Source organism: Solea senegalensis, linkage group LG15, assembly GCF_019176455.1.
Source record: "Solea senegalensis isolate Sse05_10M linkage group LG15, IFAPA_SoseM_1, whole genome shotgun sequence".
NCBI lineage: Eukaryota > Metazoa > Chordata > Actinopteri > Pleuronectiformes > Soleidae > Solea > Solea senegalensis.
In genome coordinates, this window is record NC_058035.1 from 4,048,110 (window position 1) to 4,071,176 (window position 23,067).

The 23,067-nt window shown below is 39.9% G+C and overlaps 1 protein-coding gene across 3 annotated transcripts in view; it reads left to right on the top strand.

The window, feature by feature from the left end:
- adam12b (ADAM metallopeptidase domain 12b) overlaps positions 1-23,067 on the top strand; it is a 99,395-nt gene that overhangs the window by 71,704 nt on the left and 4,624 nt on the right. For 2 of the 3 annotated variants that reach the window (XM_044046266.1, XM_044046267.1), the window contains 10 exons: positions 3,453-3,630; positions 7,492-7,581; positions 8,309-8,504; positions 9,509-9,617; positions 10,084-10,282; positions 11,353-11,430; positions 14,463-14,571; positions 14,768-14,954; positions 16,393-16,501; positions 18,165-18,422. In XM_044046266.1, the coding sequence (XP_043902201.1) occupies positions 3,453-3,630; positions 7,492-7,581; positions 8,309-8,504; positions 9,509-9,617; positions 10,084-10,282; positions 11,353-11,430; positions 14,463-14,571; positions 14,768-14,954; positions 16,393-16,501; positions 18,165-18,422 (1,513 nt within the window). The remainder of the gene's footprint in view (positions 1-3,452; positions 3,631-7,491; positions 7,582-8,308; positions 8,505-9,508; positions 9,618-10,083; positions 10,283-11,352; positions 11,431-14,462; positions 14,572-14,767; positions 14,955-16,392; positions 16,502-18,164; positions 18,423-23,067) is intronic. The other variant, XM_044046268.1, reaches the window with a different exon arrangement.

Consider the following 23,067-nt stretch of genomic DNA (forward strand, 5'->3'; position numbering starts at 1 on the left):
GCTTGTGAGAAACCTGATGTTCCTCTATTAAAACTGTTATAACACAATAACTAGACGAGGTACGTGTGACTATAGCGCTGTATGAGACCGTTTTGTGTGTGTATGTATGTATATATACACATATATATATAATATAATATAATATAATATCCTTTTTTTTAGCTCAGTCTGATAAAAAAATGCTTTTTGACCAACTCTACAAACACACTGGAGCAAAAAGAGCTCAAAGTGTTGAGAATCCAATTGAATTTATGAAATTTGTTCACATTTTTATGAACAAAGACGAAAGAAAAAAAACATCCATTTTGTGACTTCTGCACAATTATTGCTACTTTATATCACTACTCAATATTTTACATACAATGAATCTTTACTTTGACTCAACGGCACATAAGAACATGTGTGTGTGTGTGTGTGTGTGTGTGTGTGTCTCATGGTGAGGAAAAACATAAACAAGTGGATCAAGGGTGCAGGTGAGGTGAGTGACACATGAAAGCAGCCAAAGGTGGAGAGAGTCAGTTTCACCCGAGGGGTGGCAACTGGAAAAAGGATGTTGCTCCCTGATCCAGGTTAAACAAATAAATAAATAAATAAATAAATAAATGGATTTATTTCCTGTTGAACGTCTCCACCATTTTATCTCCTCTCCCCTCAGGAGAAATGTCACTATAGTCGACTAACAGCGGTGAAATATCCATGTTGATGCAGCAGCCAAATCCCCCTTAAGCAAAGGCAAAGCTTTACACCCCACACACACACACACACACACACACACACACAGGTTTGCACTGCTTGTCTTCTGAGGACACTGCACTGACTTCCAGTCATGTGCACGGCCTAAACAACACATTGTCCTTAACCTTAACCATAAGAAGTTAATACTTAACCCTTACCTTTAACACCTAACCCTCAAAATATCTGGCAGTTGTTTGCAATTTTAAATGAAGAAAAATAAAAAGGTTCATTTAGAAAACACTGCAGTTGTACACGACCACTAGATGTTGCATGTTCAATTTGAAATTGGAACGGCATAAAACATATATCTAGAATTAAAAAAAAGAAGTTTGAGTCTTTGTCTAAATGCAAAAACAGGTTCATTCCTGAAAGTGTGCAAGTGAAATTACCGTAATAATCAATAAACAAACCGTTGCGTAACTACGGTGACGCAAGACGCTCGGTGTTAAAGGGTCAAATCTTAGCCCTAAACTTAACCAGCTCCACAGAAATGATCTTCTGCCTCATTAGGACCAGGTTTTGGTCTCCCTGAGGACTACTGGTCCTGACAAGGTAACTGCATAAGTATACTTCCACGACACTCTTCTGTCTGGAGTCAACGTTTCCAGCGCGCGGTGCCAGCTGCCTGACTCTGTGCCACGTCTGCCACTCTTCTTCTCTGCCACACGTCGGCCCCCGTTAACCCCCCGTTATCCACCGCGTGCTCCGTTTGAAGCTAAGATCATGTTCCCACCATGACTGCGACTGCGTGAGATTCTCTCTTCACACCCGAGGCCAAATCCGGTGGTGTCACGCGGCTTTCATTGTCGTTCCTCAACCTTTAATTTGACTAAATTCTCTTTTTACAAGCATGTTCACAACAAATGTGGCAATTATCAGTCATTTGGTTCAATTTGTTAATTGAATCAGCTGCAATTTGAAGTGACTCCCGTTACTCCCTTTGTTCTATGTTGAAAATCAAATCATTTAAAGGGATCAGGACCCTGAGTTTTAGTTTAGACTGAAGATTTGTTGACATTTGTTGAGTTTGTACTACAACTATAATTAATCGTTATAATTAAATAAATGACATAACACTACATAAAGACTTAGTAATTGTGTTTTTCATACACTTTGTCCCAGTGCTGTGTGCGATGAGATTATAGCTGAACACAGGCTTCAGAGGAGGCACCTTTAAGAGGGTTTGTCATGGGGAAACCACATCAGAACACATTATTATTATAATTATTATTATTACTAGTATTATTATTATTGTTATTATCATTATTATTATAATACCTTTCATTTGAAGGTGCTTTTCATGGGCACTCAGACACCGTTCAGAATCATGGTGAGTACCTGGTCGTGTACTTTTTTTAGTGGAAATGCAATCGATGGAAACACGCCAATAGTTAAATATTGTATGCCAGTTTAAACTTGTGGGTTTTGAGTCTGGACATGACTAAAACAATCAACTCACATTTAAATTCTTCTTAATGTGATTTGGTTTATTGGTCATAAGTTATAGTGAAGGCAGCTGCTTCTTGTTTGTTCCTTTTTTCAGCTCCAAATCATTTATGGTCCTGCTTCTCCGTAAACACCTCCAGGCTTGTGAAGACACAATAGCCTCGGGTTGAAATCTGGAGAAACCACTAATACAAACACACACACACACGCGCGCGCGCTAATCAATATGCACAATACACTTCACGCTCATCAGCTCACACCTAATTGCACAACAAACACACAATATGTGTGTTATTATTTTTTAAATTTCAGACCAGGAAATTTTAATCAATGGCGTTTGTTTGTTTGTTTTGTTTTGTTTTTTAATTTCACACACTATTTTTATTTAATTCATGATGGACAGATTGTGAGATAACCAGCACTTCTGGTGTCTGGTCCATGTTTTTAGTTCCTGTCTCCTCAAAACGTCCTCGGTTTAGCTGCAATTTTGCATGTTTGGGTGAATTTGCATTACAATGTGGTCATTTTGTGCACCTTTAAGGTCAATGTGTTCCATTTTGACGTCAGTTCCAAGATTTGTTCTCTTTTGATTGTCTTCTTCTTTGTGTTATCTCCTCGTCTGTATGACTACATCTCATTTTTTTGAAGTTTGTTAGTTTCTCTCTGCATCTGCGTCGTCGTTCCTCTGTTCCAAATCATTTGTGGTCCTCGATTAGATTCACTCAGAGTGCAGCAAACAAACAAACCTTTCCCCTCAGGCTTCACAGCTGTTATTGGCACAGTTTCACCCTGAACTTTTCTCTTATTTTAATATAGAAATCTTAATTTCCTTCCTCATTAAATTAGTCTTATAGCACTTTAGGGTAAGCAAAACCAGAGAGTGTAATGAATGCACGATGGTTTTAGGCTTCGTCATTCATCAAGTTTTCAAACACACTCACACACACTCAGGTCATTGACATCTATCATTACCCGTCTTCATAATGGTTCCCTCCAGTCACGCACTCTACTTGTCCCGCTCCGTCCAAGATATGCTGGAAAATGAGAGAAAATGGACATTTGATTGCCACTTTATACTTTGAGTAGAAGTGAAACTCTCTTGAAGCGAAGCTCATAAAATGTCAGTGACCATTATGTCGTCGTGAAAAGCCTCTTGTGCGAGCAGTGAGAGCTCTCCACTCTGGCTCAATCGACTTCTATAGCTCACATGGAGCAAGTTTTTTAACGTTTTGCACTTCAGCAATCCTTAAGTCCTGCGTTCACCCCTGCAGGTATCCGTTCCCGACGGTGTTCAGTACGTGCAGCAAGAAGGACCTTGCTGCCAGTCTGGAGAAAGGCGTGGGCATGTGTTTGTACAACATGCCCGAGGTCAAGGTTCTCTACGGCGGACAGAAGTGCGGCAACGGCTACGTGGAGGAGGGAGAGGAGTGCGACTGCGGGGAGCCCGAGGTGAGAGCCGAGCACCGATCGCCGACACTGTGTGGTCATTTAAAGTGCATTTAAAAATAGATGATGTTGATTAATAAAACTACACACCCACTCACTCACATGCTTCATAATGTATAATAGAACTCTATTAGTCTGTCCACTGTCGTCAATATCACTTACTTTATAGTTTTAGTTAGGCAGCCTGTGGCCAAGTGGAAAGGGAACTTGACTTGTAACCAGAAGGTCGCCGGTTCAAATCCCCACCCTGCCAAAAAGGGCTGCTCCCCGGGCGCCACTCAGTGTGGCAGCCCACTGCTCCTAATTCTAGGATGGGTCAAAATGCAGAGGAATACTTTCCCTAAGGGAATTAATAAAAAAAAAAACTAACAGTTTGACAAAATAGTGTTTTCTCAAATTAGGGTTTAAATCTAATCTCTCCAGATTTATCCAAAGACAAGACAGTAAGAGATTAAATAGAAGCCTTTTCTGTAAGAGTCTCTGTCAATTACCAGTTGATTTTAAAATTATTTTTACTTATAAAATCCTTTGCCCTGAAGGTGAAATGTTTGCTCGTATTAAATCGTTTAATTGCACCCATTTTAAGATTATTAGTGGTAATTGTAGTGTGGTGAATGTGTATGTGTGCTTTTTATGTGGGCGTGCTATGAAACGTGGAATTTATTGTGTTGCTTTGTTGTGTTTTTGACGTTTTTGATAATTAGGGATGCAAGATATGGGACTTTTTGTCAATATCTGATATGCCGGTGTGTCGGGATGAGCTCGGGCTGCACTGCAAAGGTCCTTTAGTGTCTCCTGTCGTGAAATTAACATCACATTTTTCACGCTCTCGTAGGGCTATGGCGATTATTCAATTATTAATTGATTATTACATGAATCGTCAACTATTTTGCTCATCGGTTAAACATCGTTTGATTGTTTTCTGATTTTTCCGCTTCGTAAATGTGAATTATTTTAGATTTACAAATAAATCACTAAAAGGAGTCAATTTCGAGGTTTGGGAAACAGCAATCGACATTTTTCAACATTTAATGGACAAAACAAGTACTCAGTTAATCGAGGAAATAGTTGACAGATTAATTGATGATGAAAATAATGGTTAGTTGCAGATGTTATTTACCTTCTCCAGCTAAATAACAGCTGGAGAAGGTTGCAGGCATCAGCTTATACTAGTATTTTGGTATTTTTTCATATAAAAGCCCAAACGTTGTAAATTAGCCATAACTGTAAACTCTTTATTTAGCCGTGTTGGGACCAAAGTACTAGAAATATTAAATAAATAAAACATTATATGTCTTTTTTTTTGTAAGATGTTTAAATGTGTTCATATTTTATTTTAAATTCCAGCTCCAGTGAAGTGTGCATAATATCATTCAGGGGAAAACACTGTAGGTGGCCCTTTATCGGAAATATCCTCCTTATGTTTCAGATCCAGTAAACAAAAGTACAAAAAGATAGAAAACAAAAAGAAAGAAAATAATTGAAGTGGAATCAGTAAAGCAGAAAGAAACAATCAAACGTGCACTTCTCTAACTTGACTTGACCCACTGTCCAAAGCAAACATGGCTCACTGTCCTGTAAGCAGTCATCCAGAACCACTGAGACTCTCGAGAGCTCAGTCAGAGCGCGCACACACACACACACACACACACACACCAATAAAACACAACACACTTCAAATTTAACATTCTCTGACACTGACACTGTTATTGCAGCTTAAAAGCACTAAAACCTGCTGTGCAGAAAAGAAAAGACTAAAACCACCTGAGACACACACACACACACACACACAGCAGTGCGGTAAGTGCTTTGTTTACATCACACCCGCTCTCACTCTGTGTGTGTGTGTGTGTGTGTGTGTGTGTGTGTGTGTGTGTGTGTGTGTGTGTGTGTGTGTGTGTGTGTGTGTGTGTGTGTGTGTTCCTCTCACAAAAAACGTCTCTCACATGCTGCCACAGTGATGTCATATCCTTATTAGAGGCCCATTCATCAAACCTCAGGTCAACTCTGTGACAAAAGGGAACAAATAAACGAATCCAAAGGTGAAATAAGCTCTCTTAAACGTCTGAGTGTGTCCAGTCCACGTTTCTTTTTATTCCTTACTTACTTAAACACACGTGTGCTGCTGAAGAAAAGTGTTTTTCAGTTAAAAAATCAATCTTGTCTAGACAGAAATCTCAAAAAAAGAATATTAAAATGTCATTTACAGAGTAAAAGTATTTATATTATTTACCGAGTCTGCTCATTGACAATACATTATATTTATTGATGTCCATATCTTTTTCTTGTACATAATGCACTTAGCATATAGTCCTTTTTTTATGTTTTACCATTATTTAACCCTTGCTTGTTTTTGTTTTTGCTGTCGTTACAATGAGGGATAAATAAAGCCTATCTTATGTTATCTTATTCTAAAACAATAAAGTAGTATATGATATAAACACATCCCGTTTAAACGATGCAGTGAATGTTTCCCCGCGACACACAAAAAAATAATAAAATTCGGCATAAATAATCATAATAATAATGAGATTAGAGTAAAATTTAAAGTGCAGGAGGAGAAAAGAACAATAAGTTTAAGTGCTCTGTGGCTACAGACCAAATACGAGATTGTCCTCACACCTGTGTCGTAATCTGTAATTTAGAGCCAAAATCTAGGTTGTGTTTTAGAGTTTGATCCCCATCAAAGCAGCTACACGGTGTTTTAACAGCTTGCCCTTCCATAACCTCCATCACATCACCACAGATGGTTGTGCTTGTTTGATCTGCTTGGCCCACTTACACAGGGACATGAAAGCAACCCCCCTTTTCTCTCCCTCTCTCTCTCTCTCTTCTCCAAATAATAAGCTTACGTCAGGGCCAGGGGGTAAACAGCCAGACTCATAAAACCACACATCAACTGGGAATTAGACGTCCGACAGTTTCCTCCATGTTCTTTAAGACGTCTTATTGTTAGCCGAGAGCCTCATGAGTCAAGCAGCCATGTTTGCTTTGTGATATTCTAAAGTATGAACATCATAAAACATCACTTTTTAATGTCTGTCATGCTATTATTCCTATTTCAGCTTCTCCTGTATCTTCTCCCCTCTTGTCACTTCCTTGTCATGATGGTGAAGTAGCTTGTTCACTACTCTCCTCACCTCTCGACGCCTTTTAAAGCCCTACTGAGCATCTTTAACGTCCCACTGGTCACAAATCTGTCCTCGTCATGTCACAGTTGAAGGTCTTACAGATGGGTTCAATTATTATTGTTGCTCTGTGAACAGAAATAATGTACATTTTTTTAATTTGCTGTGTCTTTCATCTTAAAATGGGCTCTGTCAGGCAATACTATCAGACCTGACTGAGGGAGTGTTCCCACAGGTCCTTCAAATCCTTGAAAGTTTGAGAATTTGAAAGAAAAATGTCAAGGCCCTTGAATGTCTTTGGAAATTGAGATGAATGGACATGGGTCATTGAAATTGCTTGAATTTTGTGCAAGAAAGAAAGTAGATGTTCAGACTAGTCCTAGGTCATAATTACTCCGTCCACCAGCTCTCTCCGCGGTTGACGTGAGATTCCGCGCAGAACAATGAGCGAGTAAAGTTAAGCAAGAGAGAGCAAATGAAAACATGATGCCTGGGAAATGAAAATGACCAAAGAAAATGACAAAGACTGACTTTGACCCACGACAATCACTTGTCCAGATGCAGATATTATTCCATGTGCAGCTGTGCAATGTCACCGGGTGACACGAGACGTAAACAAGTTTTAAGCGAGTTTTAACAAAGCAAACATTTGTTTTTAATTAAAAGTTACATCAGCTGAGAGATTCAAGATTTTGTAAACTAAAATCTTTTATTGATTTTTGTCCCTTTGTCGCAGGAATGTATGAACCCATGCTGCAACGCCACCACATGCACTCTGAAGGGAGATGCTGTGTGTGCCCACGGACAATGTTGTGAAGACTGCAAGGTCAGACTTTCTTCCTACATTTTAGATGATCTTCTACCAGTTCAAACTTAAGAATTTATACTATTTCACAGTTGGCAAATATCTTCAACGCTTTACTCTACATATATGGATGAATGGATGATTTTTATTTCTAAACTACTTTCTGAAACTTTAATATTCAGAGTCTTATAAGAGTCTGTCTTTGTTTTTACATGAATATTCCGGTTATTTCATTCCAACATTCATAGAGGCAGGTTTCACTTGAGCTAAAGTTGGGTTGCTTTAATTGGGCTCCCACTTAGTGATTAGTGGTTTTTGTTTTGACATTGAAATCTTTTCAAACTAACCTTGTATGTGTGTCTTTTCTGTTGAAGATGATTAGATTTACGAAATGTCCTTAAGTATCTCACTGCCCAAACCTTCATTTTTGAGGGAAATGAATAAGTTATTCCCTCTGGCTCATTAAAAAGCATGTTTTTAACCTCGACAAAAACCTGAACTATCCCTTTAAACACGTCTGTTCCTGTGATACTTTTTGGTAGTTTATACTTTATATTATGGAGAATTCCTCTCATGTCAGAGATTAGTTCATCAAAAGCCTTTTGTGGCACAAGTGAAAAAGACCCACGCAGTGAGATTACAGTAGGAAGGTCCAACAAAAACATTTAACACTGAGTAAATAGCAATTAAGTCACAATCAACATCTCAGTCTCTCGGAATCACTGTAATCATCTGTGTGCGATTACAGCTAAAGCCAGCTGGCACCCTGTGTCGAGAGTCGAGCAACTCGTGCGACCTGCCCGAGTTCTGCACGGGCTCCAACCCTCACTGTCCGGCCAACGTGTATCTGCACGACGGCCACGCCTGCCACAACGTGGACGGATACTGCTACAATGGCATCTGCCAGACTCACGAGCAGCAGTGCATCACTCTGTGGGGACCAGGTAAACCTGTGACTCAAAAAGCCACTGAAGAAGAAATGAAAACAACAAGAAAACAGATTATTTTTAGAGGATTGAAAATACAAACCAAAAGGTTGATTGGAATAATCTCATTTGGTACAAGGTGACTTTTTTTTTTTTCTTTTTCTTTCTTTGTTTTCTAGTGGTTTCTTTTTTCCAGTGTGTTGTTTTGAATGTTTCTCTGAAGCTTTGATTTGACTGTGAAGGGAGGAACGGAGGAAGGGAGGGACGTCACCTTTAACCAGGCTCCTATTGGACAATGCCAGTTGTCTATGTCACTGGTGTTCACTCATATGTGTCGTGTCCCTTTAAATCTGAATATAAGCTACAAAATGTAACATTATGTTCTACTGAAAAATGAAATGCGATGAAGTGATGAAGACCGTTAACTCCTGAGGAAAATGTTTAGTCGCTTGGCCCCCTGGTGGCTACTCAACATATTCTTACTTCCTGCTTGGCTTCATGGAGCAAAAGCAGAAGGCTATGTCCTCTTTTGATATACAGTCAGGGGGTAGGAATAGAAAGGTTATTATTTCATTTATGTAAAGAAAATGTTGCTGTTTTTCTTTTTTTCTGTTAAATCCCACTGCCTTGATCTTTTATTTTGCTATAACTAGTGGCGCAGAAGCAGCTTTTTTAATGATACGTCTGTCACATTCCCACTGATTTACCGGGCATTTTTTACCCCAACACCACCAAAGTTGACACTGCACACTAGGGGCGAGAATCATAACAATAATATCACGATACAACCATTCTGTGATAATCAATCATATAGCGATTCATCACGATTTCTGTTGAAAGGACGACGATATATCACCAAATCGATATTTTCGACCCACTCCTACAGCACACACAGGTGCATTTATAGAGACACGTTCAAATAAATCAACAAACCAAGCCAGCGTAGTATCATCTCCACCTTTTTTTTTTTACAGTATCGCTGTGATTATGTTTTGAAATTCCTTGTTTGTTGTCGCGTGCAGGTGCCAAACCTGCCCCCGGGATCTGCTTCGAGCGAGTCAACTCCGCAGGCGATCCTTACGGGAACTGTGGGAAGGACTCCAAAGGTTCCTTTGCCAAGTGCGATGCCAGGTACACAAGACTCCGCAGCTGCACCCGTGCAGTAAAGATTCAGAGTAGAATTACTGAGCCAAACACAAGTGATCAGCGTAAGTGGTGTCATTAGCAATCATCGTCGTCGTCATCACGCTTTGGAATCTGACATGTGGTCCTGAAACAAAAGTGTACACGGGTAACAGAATGTAATTTGAGCAGAAGACAGTAGATAATGAAAGGCTGAGAAAGTGCTTGTGAATCATTTCGGGATATTCTTGTCAGCTAATTACTCCAAAGATCTTCTCCCTTTGGGTGAATTCTGTAATCAAGCTCTGTTAATTGATGCAATTGCTTTAATGGGCGCTGCTTTCTTCCCCGCTACAGTTACACTTATCTCTGCCTGTCACTGATAGGCCTGTATGTTTAAGGAATTTTGTGGTTTTAATCAAGTGTTTTATGATGTGTGTGTGTTTTAATTAAAGATTGTGGGATGTTTTTCCAGGGACGCCAAGTGCGGCAAAATTCAGTGCCAGGGAGGAGCCAACCGACCGGTGATCGGGACAAATGCCGTTTCCATAGAAACCAACATTCCGCTTCAGGAGGGAGGGCGTATCCTGTGTCGAGGGACGCACGTCTACCTGGGCGATGACATGCCGGACCCTGGACTGGTTCTGGCTGGTACAAAGTGTGGAGAGGGCATGGTGAGAAGAAGGGAAATTACACTTAAAAATAATTTTAAGTATGTTTGCCATCATTTTAAATCACTTTGTTGTAGCCTTAGAATAAACCTTTTATAACTATTTAGTACAGGTAGGAATCCCTGGGTACTATAGCAATATTAGATGGATATTTTTCCTTCAAAAAATGGCTGAACAATCCACAATTAAATAGTTTAACTATTTACTTTTATTCACATTATATATATATATATATATACATATATATGTGTATATATATGTATATGTGTATATATGTATATATGTGTATATATGTATATATATGTATATATATATATATATGTATATATATATATATGTATATATATATGTATATATATATACATATATATATATACATATATATATATATACATATATATATGTATATATATATATGTATATATATATATATATATATATATATATATATATATATATACATATATATATATATATATATATATATATATATATATATATATATATATATATATATATATATATATATATATATATATATATATATACATATATATATGTATATATATATATATGTATATATATATAGGTAAAAGCTACGTTTATTAATACAAATGGAGCATCCTATTCCCGAGTAAGACAGGAACACAAGTGTGTGGATGTATCAGAAACATTTAGTAGAGAATTCATTCAGCCGTATGATTAAAGAAACCAGAACATAGTCAAATTTAAGAAGCTGAAACCAAAGAACTGGACTAGAGGACAAACGTCTTAGATTTAGCTGAAAATTGCACATGCACTAAATGCACATGAGTCATTGAAAGTGCTTGACTTTTTTGCAAGAAAGAAGTTAAGTTAATATTTAGTTAAATGTCTCCCCAGTGTTTCATGCCCTGCATTGACTCAGAAGATCCAGACGCCATGGACTAATTGGCTCTTACAAGTTTCCCTCCCATCTTAAGCTGGGTCCTTGAATTTGAAGGAATTGCTCCTGGAAAGTCCTTAAAAAAGTCCTTTTTCTGTGTTGTCTCCTGTGCTCATCAGCGCTGCTTCTTCTTCTTCTTCGTTCGCAGGTGTGTATGAACCGCCAGTGTCAGAACGTCAGCGTGTTCGGCGTGCACGAGTGCTCGGGGAAGTGCAGCGGACACGGGGTGAGTGCACACCGCGATATCCGCTGCTAACTTATGCAGCAGAGCCCTTGAAAGTGTGTCTATCAATTGCGTCACTTTGACCCGGAGAGCAGAATTAAGACTCGCTCTTAATTTTACTGCCTTTTAATTGCACACAATAGCGGAGGAGCTGCTGTATTTACAGCGCGGCCAGTGAATCACGGCAGCTGCTCCTGTTCTGTACAATCAGTCTTCATTGTCCCGCCGAGGTTAAATCAATTCTGGTTAACGGCATCATTTAGGGCTCTCTCTCTAATAGTTGTTCATCTTCTGACTCTGCGGAGAGATGAGATGCAGTATGGCACCGCAGCTGGAGAGCAAAGCAAAAATGAAGTTCTATTTCGGTACAAAAGTCGCACTTCCTGCCAAGAAATGTTCACCTTTCCTTATCAAAAATTCAACACGGGACCGCGTTCATGTTTTATTTACTCGGCTGTTTGTTTGTGAGAGTCAAAGGCAGACTCCGGTGACCTCTGCTCTCCCGTCTGTGGTCTGCACTTTCAGTTATCGCTATCTAAATCTGCAGTTGGAGGATTTGTTGTATTTTTGTCTCTGTTTGGTCTTCATGGCTCTGTCAGGTAATACTATCAGACCTGACTGAGGGAGCGTCTGTGTGTATACAGCAGCAGCACTGGAGCATAGAATTTAATTCTGAAGCTTGACGTGGACGCTGCTTTGAGTTTAGTGTTCGCGCCGTGACGCTGTTTTATCATCAAATGAATCACTTCCTGTGTGCAGCGTGGGAATCGGGTGTAGCTGAAGGGGCTTAATCAGCATTTGTTTGATATTTGTTTTTATTAAAAAAAGTTTTTAAGGTGATAAAGGTTCTTTTATCACTTCATAAATGACCACACCTAAACCAGATTAGCTCGTCAATAAAGCATTTCAACACATAATGAGTTGCAGCTGCTCGCAGAGCAAAAACGGACTCTTCTTTTCCTGCAGAAAATATCTGCTGAATGGATTTGTCTGACATTTTCTCAAACACCACGCACAGTATGAGATTTGCTGAATTCATCGGTGGGAGTTTATCTGCACGGCGAAGGAGCGCTGGAATCTCAGCAGCTGCTCGAAGCGTCTTTATACGGATCTTTATACGTGCATTTGTGCAACAACTGAACGCGGTTTCATATACACGACGCGTCCTTAAACGCTACATTAAATGTAAATGCATTCAAGATTTGAATGCACCTTCAGCGTTAAGTCTGCAGAGAATAAAACATGTGATGAAAACAACAGACTGTGTTTGAGCCAGTGTTTGTTCATACCATATTTGGCTTCATGCAATGATAGAATTCCCCCAGAATCCTGCCTCCCGCTGAGCCCCCGAGTGTCTCTTAACCCGCGTCACCTCGTATAAACAAGTGTCCGCGGCCTGCAGGCAGGGAAGGCACTTGACTGCGTGCCTGTGCTAAATGTAAATCACCCGCAGCTTCTCGGCGTCTCCCGCTGCCTCCTTGTTTCCTCCGTCCTCCCGCCGACTGACAGCTGGTCCACATTACCTCACCAGGGAATCCTCCTGGATCCGAGCTCCTTCACAGGAAACCTGAGGCTTTAACGGGACGGTCTCTCCCAAACACATGTTTTATCTATTATGACGATCACTCGTGTGCACAAACAAATCCATTCCTGTTGTATTAGGATCTCACCTAGTCTGAGATGAATGTTGTTTTCTTTCTCATATAATTTAATCAATGTTTGTCCTGTTACCAATTTACAGTAAGAATAATAATTGAATGGTTTATAAATATGCGATTAGACACACACGGTCTCACTTTACCAAAGATTCTTACCAGCAACACATTTTACTGACTAATGCAGCCTGTTTTCTTGCATTTCTTATCCAAACTGAGTCAAATTTGGCACTGCACACCCTGGTGTTCTTAGTAAAGCACCTGCTTCTGTTGTTCTGTTGGACAGTTATCCTACAGACACTCATCACATTTATAGATTTACAGTTACAGCATTTTAAAAGTAACTAGTTACCCGGGAAAGGGTCTACATAAGGTAACGTAACATTTCTTTTTATGTTCAAATATGTTTGTTTCTTCAAATTCTTCCTCTCTAAAAGTGAATGGAACTTTTAATTCAACTGTATGGTCAATTATTTATAATAAAACTGAATATTAAATGTGTTTAATGGATTAAATGGACACTTAATACTCAACACTGGCGTTCTTGGCCACTAGTTTTGTAGAAACACTTTGTTCCTGGGCATAATGTACATTTTTAACATTACATATACTACATTCTTGCCTTTTTATCTCAATGAGATTCAATCAACTCTGCCTCGGGTCAGCTTACCATACAATTTCACTCCTACCTTAGCCAATCATCATCACTTATGTGGTTGCCTGACAAAAAACTAAAGAGGTTACACATTCACAGATTCTAGGTCAGGGGTCACATAGTGTACACCGCAATTTGATCTCACATGGGCCGGACCAGTGAAATAATAGCATAATAACCTATTAACAACAAGATCTGCAAATGTTTTTTGTATCTTTTTATAAAACGAAAGTGCAATTTCAACAATACTATGTAAAAGTTTACACATAACTTACAGATCGCAGTGGATCTACAAAAGCACAACACACAGGTCACAGGTATCTGAATCTGACAAATATGGCTTTTCATGAGCAGACTAATCATAATGGGAAATTTTAACAAATTCATCCAGCGTGCCAGATTGGACCCTTGGGTGGGCCAGTTCTGGCCCGCGGGCCGTATGTTTAACACAAACATTCTTGCTAGACTAATCATCAAAACGTATTTACCTTCAGAAACTGATTATTTATTGAAGATGGTCGCTAAAGAGGTTTGGCTGGACGTTCATAGGATTCCAGATGTCAAAGAATAAGTGATTAATAACATGTTAAGTCCTTCATAAAGGTATTCTTATTGTAAAGTGGTGCCATGTCTTGTTATTTGACGATAGATTCATTTCTTTATTATTTGTTACATTTTGATGTTACTTACTTACGTATGTGCTAAACTGTAAAACATGGTTGCAGGTGTGCAACAACAAGAAGAACTGCCACTGCGAAGCACACTGGGCGCCTCCGTTCTGTGAGAAAGGCGGCTTTGGTGGGAGCATGGACAGCGGGCCGATGAGACAAGCAGGTACTGAGGACATAAAGATGCATCAGCCGCACGTCGCGCCGCTTTCTTGTGAAGCGAGAGCAACAGACGACAGAGTTCAGAGTCTGTCGTACAGAAATGCTCAAAGAATGAAATGTCAAATGTGAAACTGTGCTGCCGACCGCGGCCCGGCTGTAACTGTCTCTGCGTTATGTCCTGTCATCATTCTGTGCTGTAGATGTGCGTGTGTGCGTATTAATGTGCGTGTTGTCATATATGGCATCAGCGGATAGCGTGGCCATCACCGTGGCAACCCTGGTCACCTTGCTCAGCCTCCTTGTGGCCACCGTCATCGTCGTCCTGAAGAGGAAGACCCTGCTGCGACTCCTCTTCGCCGATAAGAAGAGCACACTAGAGAAACTCAGGTGACGTGAGACTCCGGGAAACTGAAGCGGTGGTTACTTCGATTTTAAAGATTATTTTTTTTGCAAACACACACAATGATTTACAGATGATTTTCTTTTTTTTTCTGCAAATGGGAAAAACTTCCTAATCCTTTTTCCAGCAGTGACCGGAGAAGAACTCTGCGAGAGAGTAACAGCCACATTACTGGGTTCATCTGGCTCACTTTGAGTCGATTCATTTTAAATGAACTTCCAAAACAACCGGGCGATATTTTTAATCAGTGCACAGAAGGTCATTGTGAAACTTGTCCACTGGAAACTGTACAATTCGGTACATGCGGAAGATAACGTTCTCAATTATAAACAAATAATGAGGTTGTTCTGGTTTAAAGTGTTGGGGTTTTTTTTTTACTTGGAGTAAATTAAGGTGTTTTTTTTTTTCCCCACACTCAGTTCTTAATGATATAGTTAAATAATTAGGAAATTACAGACCTGTACAATGAAGATTAACGTGCTGTCTCCAAACCTCATTTAAATTTACTACATGGTCAAAGTCATATCTCAGAAGTCTGACATATAAATACAGTAAATGTAAAGTTGTCCTTGTTTATATGTTATTTATCTATATGTACATGTATTTACTATTCTTTTCATAGTAACAGGTACAACTTTAATCCAGTGTTTATTGTATAAACAGTTATAGCAGCTCTTAAAGGTCCAGTGTGTAAAACTATTTTAATGAACTAAAATATTTTCATTTGGCCAAAATTGAAGATAAAATAATGTTTTTACTGAGTTTTGATTAAGATTCAGATTAAATGTGTGGATGTATCGTGTTCTGGCCAGGGCTCTTATGTCACGTGTGAAGTTTGGAGCCGATCGGTCAATGTACGGCGATGTTACACGGCACTTCCTGTTTCTTGGCGAAATTGGATTGGAATTTACCAAAATTTGCCACGCCCTTTTCAATCTGCAAGACCTTTTGATAACTTTGCATACAAATGTACACATTTTTTTATGTTGATACGATTAACATGCTCTGATGAGTTTGTCCGTTTACAAAACATGCAAATCGCCAAGAAGGACTCCAAAAATGCAAAATGGCCAACTTCCTGTTGAGTGAAGGCCATGATCCCGATAGACTTTTTTGTTTGTCTTGGTCTGTGACATGTTCCCACCAAGTTTTGCGAATATTGGTGCAACTTGGTTTTTACTTTTTCTTACTGGGTTTCACCTTCGGGGGCACTACTGAGCCATTTTGCACCACTTTTACGCATTTCTTTCATTTTATAACATTTTTCGCCAGTTGTTCTGAGTTGTTTGCCAATTTTCGTCCATTTTCACCAACGTGAAACCTCACAAATAATAACTCCATTAGTTACACCACTGTGTAAGCGCTCGGAGCCTAATAATAATATAATAATAGTGTTTTTTTCATTTCTTCATGTTGTATTTGCAGATCTGTGGAGGCCACCAGGCCCACCAGCCCCATGAGGACCCAGTCCATGTACAGACCCACGCCTCAGCGTAAACCTCCACCCAAACCCTCTGGATCCAGCGCTTTTAAAGTGAGCCACTCTCTGTTACTGCACTTTGTTGTTCATCACACGTTGCCAACTCTATGTACAGCATCTATAGCATGACTCATGAGCCGTTTGACTCACTTGTCTTGTGTAATAATAATAATAATAACAATAATAATTTCCTCTTAACCTGCCGCCAAGCCTCGCCAAGATGACATCACGCCGGGGTGATTGATTGATTTCCACTGTATCTCCCGAAGAGAGAATATTAAAGTTGCTGCACTGGATGAGAAGCACGGTGCTTTTTATTTGAGCCACTTCAATATGTGTTTATGATAAAAAAAGAAAGACCAGAGTTGATTGATTCAGGCTGTGGAAGAAAATAGCTTTTAGATAGATAGTAGTGATTGTGTGACAAACACTGTGTGAGCGTTTAGTACATTATCTTTTATAATAGACGTGCAGGAGTCCAGTGTTTTCTTCTGGTGCAAATGAGTAACAGCTGGACGAAGGAGAAAAAAGGAATCACGGCTCTGGGTTTTACATTTCAGCTTCAAACCGTCATATTTAATAATGTTGTTTTCCAGTTTTATGAGCAACTCCAACATCAGCTGTTTCAGATAAAGGAGCGTTTTATAGCAGTGGAAACTGATTCTTTTGTGTGTGTGTGTGTGTGTGCGTGTGCTGCACTAGAGCAAGATGTTATGGTCTTATTGATAAAAGATTGTTTGTATGATATTTTCATTGTTTTATTAATAGCAAAATTGTTTTAAAAATAATGCATTTAATCAATTACTGAACTAGACAAAGCACTCTGTTTCCCACAGTGTCTGTATACTCCTGTATACTGTCTTGCAATAATAATAATAATAATAATAATATTAAAAATCCTGAATTTAAAGCAGTATCTGGATCAACACCAAAATCTAATAATCCCCAGATAATTTCATCCTAATCTGTCCTTCAGTTTTTGAGTTATGCCGCTCACAACAGACAAATGTGGCCAAAAATGTATGTTTATTATTATCATTAAAAGCATAAAACCTCCATGGAGGATGTCATTTATTGCCTATTGGGACAAATTATTGTTTGTTTTTTCATTTTATTTCTTTGCTACTACATGCTAAAATATATATGTTTGACAAAACAAGATATTTGAGGATTTCATTTTGATGTTTAAGAAACACTGATCAACATTTTTGTACTATTTTCAGTGGCTCATGGACCACAGGTTAAGAACCATGCAATGAAGCTATTTCTTTCCGAATAATAATATTTGAAAAATGCTGATCTTGATTTCCTAAAACCTTCATTGGTCCAAAGTTCTGGACTTGATGCAAGCGAACCCCGAATGAAACACCTAAAAGGGTTTGAGAAGACGAGCTAAAGATATTTGTACAGCTGGATAATAACGGTTTTATTGTTATCATTAATTCTTCTGTTCATCAAGGCTGACATTTAGGTGGAGTGTTTAAAAAGTCACAGAGGACGCTTTGACGCGTCACAGTGTCAATAATAATAAAATTAATTATGGCTGAATTCCATTTGGCCGCAGCGGTTTACTGCCACTAACTTTATTGTCTTAGTGAGACACTTCATCACAGACGTCCTTAATGTCTTCAGTGACACCTGTGCCGCTCCTGCCACGACGTCTGCTGCGGAAAATCTGCCATAACAGATGACAACATCATGCTCTTTTGTTTCTCAGCCATCTCTCCTGAGCACGGAGCCGCTCCTCCCCCAGCACGGCTTCCACTCTCACAGCCTGCGCAGGCTGCCTCTCTACCAGCCGCTGCACATCAGCCAGCCCATGCCGGTGTCTCTGAGCGTGGGTCAGCCCACGCTGCCTCCGCTCCCCGCTCACCACAGGCTCCTGCCTGCACACACGGCGCTCTCGCCGCCGCCGCCGCGGGTGCCGCCTTTTCTCAGCCTGCCTCGCCAGCAGCCGTCGTACGGGGTCGACCAGGTTTGTCTGCAAGAAATGTTAATTAATCCTTTAATGATCCACCTCATGTGGAATTCACTTGGTCATTAATTTGCCTTGTCAGAGAAGTTATGGACCACATAGTCAGTTTAGCCTGTTCATATTTTAGCTTGCATGACTTCTGAGCATCTTCTAAACCAAAGGTTCTCAACCTGGGGTACAATATGCACCAAATTTCACGGAACTTTGCGAGAACTTGTAATAGTGAACAGGACTGGCTTCCTCAACAGGAAGTTGGCCATTTTGAATTTGGTGTCCATCTGAACTCATCTGAGTGAGTTTATCGTACCACCCTAAAAAATGTGACAGTTTGTACTAGTTAAAATATAAAATGTATTAATCAGACTCAAATTAAAACCCATGTTTTGGTTCACTTTTAAATGTGTAAAGCAAATTTTCCCAACACCTCTGTGACCTCTGAACTTCTGTGACCTTTACTGCATTTAAGCAACTCTTAGCAGGTCAGTTAGCAGCTGATCGCTTTCCTGTTGTCGGCATCTGTACGACAAAATATTTACGTCTGAGAAACGTAAAATATGCAAAGACTCACTTCATGGAAGAAGGATTTATCCATATACACAGTGAGAATAGGAACAAAAACCTACAGTTGCTGTTTATTTTTGCATATAAGCGTTTGTAATAATCATTTTATCATTTTGGTGTGTGTGTGCGTGGACAGGGGTTCGGGTTGCAGTGATCTTTCCTCCGTGCACCGTGTCTCCCACCCAATGTCAGCTAGGATTTTGACAAACAACAGCCAACCATGACACAGCTTCAGTTCACATATGTCAGGGATAAAAGTTACACTCCCACACACACTGCAGCGGAAATTGGAAATTACTTTTTCATACGACTACTGTATATGTGTCACTGAAAATGGGAAACCGGGAGATCTACGAAAGCCAATAGTGCAGCTTTGGATCATAGTTAAGTTGGGGGGATTTTTCTGGTGAACACGGCGACATTATGATGTCATGACATTATTTAAAAACAGGTTTTTACTCAAACATATAAATGAAACTTGATAACAGGTTAGGAAGACAGAAACCCTTTTATGTTTTTACAGTTTTTACAGTAGATAATAGTTGGTGATACTGTTTGGGCTCAGAGTGAGCAATCTACAGAGGATGGATGGATGGATGGATGATGGATGGATGGAGTATCAAAATGATTCTGCCGAGACGTTAAACTTGACCAAAAATGGGCGCCGCTGTACGTTTTATTCCTTTTGCCTCAAAGTTTCACTCTCATTGGGCTGTTATGAATCATTGGTGATGCGTTTAGGGACACTCTTAACTCTTGTTGACAAAACAATTTCACTGTTCTGGATTTTTTTCAGTCATGTCGCATAAATCCTCTCCAGCAGATAGAGTGTGCCGTGTAGTTAAGGGCTCTCGCTCTCGCTCCTCCGTTGGCTTTAAAGCTCATTTATGAGCTTGAAAAACGGCCGCTAACAAAACAATCGCTCCACCCTTGACCTTGACGAGAACTGTTGCTGAAGTTTTCATTGGACGCGGACACAGTGTTATACTGTAAGTCCCTTCTCTCACCACATGACGATGATTCAGCTGTGGATGAATCACAATCAACAGAAGGGAAAACGAGCCGAAATGAAAGCTATCAAATCATTCATGGTGTGAAAGACGCTCGGGCACGCGTATGGTCTGTGTGGCGAAGTGTTCTCTCCGCGCTTCTCTGCACTGGCGTCCAAGTGCGGCGAAAATTAAGTCATTTAAGCGCCGCTTTCTGCTGAGTCAGCAGTATTGAATGCAGTGGAGATAGTAAATCCATCTGGCCGCTCTGGTTGTGGATCCAAAAACCTGATCCATTCCGTTCCCTTAGACCAGAGGGGAGTTGTGCTGTTCGCTGGCTCCCGGGGGAGGGGAGAGGAAATTGGCAAATGTCTGTTGCTTTCTCAAAACAAGGACGGTATTAGCTTTAGGATATGACCGAGCAGAACTTAAACCCAGATAATTCCTCCACTGTTTGTTATACAGGTGAGCAGCGGGAGCAGCGGCAGTGTTTTCAGCTGTCTAAACGTGGGTATTTCCATTCCGATTGACTTTAAAAGCAAATATAGTTAAGTTACCCCAAGTTACTAAGGCTGCAATGATTCATCAATTATTCCTTGATTACTAGATTAATCATTTTGAGTTTTCAACTCCTTAAATGTGGATATTTTCTCTGGGTTTTTTTGTTCCATGTAACAAAGACGTCATTTTGAGGTTCGAGAAACATCCTTCAACATTTTCTGACATTTTATGACCCAAACAAGGACTTGATTCATCGAGAAAATAACCGACAGATGAACCGATTCTAAAGCAGCCCTCGTCACTAGTTCATCCAATTATTTTCTAGAAACATTGTGCAAAACATATAAAAAAGTAGTACTCTCTTGGATTTGGGTCAGATTTACCCCGTTCCACGTCTGCGGAGAGACGCTTCACATTTTCTCGTGTGTATAAATGCCTGTGGTTCCAGTCGCACCTAAACGAGGGTCCTCGTCAGTGGAGCATTCCACTCGGGTGTGCTGGATTTTACATTCCATTGCTGCAGTGGCACTTTCTCTGATATTCTGTGTATTCTGTGAGTGGGGGGGCAGATTTTCCATGGACGAAATCTAACAGTCCACGTTGTCATCACTTGCCGACAGCCTTTCGATGACATGCACACACAAGGCGGTCGTCTGTCATTGTGGATCTGTCACAATCACCTGACAGTAGAGTTTAGATCGGGCCCAAAAAAGCCAGAGCACAATCTGACACCCATTAACTGTAGATTTCAATTAATTTTAAATTATTGGGCCATTATAACCAATAGCATAGGTTTACAGTGTCCCCACCAATTTGGAGAAAGCCAGAGATGAGAAATCTCGTTCCATATTTATTTATTTAGCGAGTGCAGAGTCCTCAAGCCAAACAGTTGCCTCCTTGTCTGCTGTGTGGAGGTTCCTTTCAGTCTGTGGAGCGGGCAGTGTTCAGTGATTGCGTTCCATTGTTTGCTCACAATGAGTTGGGCTACTGCCCTGTTTGTGAAGGCTGGCCAAGCAGATGCCATGTCCAGTCCTGAATCTATTTTTATCAATCATCAAGATTTCTTAGCTGTCGTAGGCGGGATATCGCTTTGGACGCAAAAGTCTTCTGTTGCACCTTCAGGCTGCTGCAGAAACATGCAGCTTCCATTAAGTGATTAAATGCTTAAATGTTTAATTATTTCACCATTTTTTTCCATAAAAGCCTTGATTTCACTGTTATTCTCCAACTTTCCATGATTTATGATACAAATTAACTTACTTTACTGTTCCATATTCCAAACTTCTGCCAATGCTCTATCTACAACCAGCCATGTTGTTTATATATTGATATATAACACAGCACCAGTGCCCGTGTGCTCACACAGTCTCGCGTTTGCTGTGTCTTTGTCCGTTGTCTCTTTTAATGTGTCGATCGTTAAACGATGTGCTTAAAAAAAAAGAGTGCAATAAATACAAACCCAACTGTGCAAAATTTACACGGCCAAATCCATCAGTCACCAGTGGAAACGAAGAAAAACCAAAAAAAAACCTGTGCCCTTTGTTACGCCAGCATGTCGCCCTTGATTGTTCCGAGCCCGTGCCAACTAACGATGCACTTTAGCATGAAACGGCCTCTGTTTGCTTTATGAATGGGCCGCGCGCTGACCTGCCAAAACAATGAAACCCTAGCTACCTGCTAATATCTGCCCGCTCACTCCGTGTGTCATGAAACAGATGGAGCGCGCGGCGACGCCTCATCTGGGTCAGAAACAGAGAGAGAGGATTCTGTTTGAGATTTAATAACAGGCCAGCGAGGACGTGGAGGACATCCGTCTTTAAAGGAATCGTGTATTACAACCTCATTGTCGCACTTGACACAATCCCCTGCTGCCTGCGTCAATGTATCCAATTATAAAAGACTTCTTCTTCTTCTGTCTTATGTCTGCGAGCAGACAGCATTTCATTATATGTGAGGGAGGGGGGCGGTTAAAGCCTCTCCTGCATTTATTAAAATGAGGTGAGAAAACACGAGTGTGGGCGCTGCAAGTTCCCACAAACACATCTGCTTATTATTTTGTTTCCGATAAAGCAAAAACACATTCCAGACACCTGTGGCGCAGGCGGAGGAAATTAGGAGGCGTCGTCGGGGCAAAAATGCCCTTGATATATTAAATATTCACCTTGAAATTCACACGTACCCATATAATAGATATTTCTTTGATTGTTGTCCTGTAGTCTCGCTCGGTTCCCCTGTGCGTTTGTGACAAATGAACACAATAAAAAGACACCACACTGGCCAACTATAGTGCTGAATCCTTATTTCCATCACTCTGATCTTTCATAGTGAGTAAAAAATATTTCTATGGAGTTTTGGAAAAGTTTTGGCTAATATAAATACACTTATTCAACAGTCATCTCATCGTTTTAAGACATTTTAATGCATAAAATGTGACATATTATTTAATTTACTTTAGAATAAAGAAGAATAAATATTATGTATAAGTCATCAAATATTATACACTATATAATATTACATATACTGATGTGTTAAATCTAAATATTGCGTTACAGTGACATCACATGTTTTGTTAGCAATTGACATTTTTATAATAA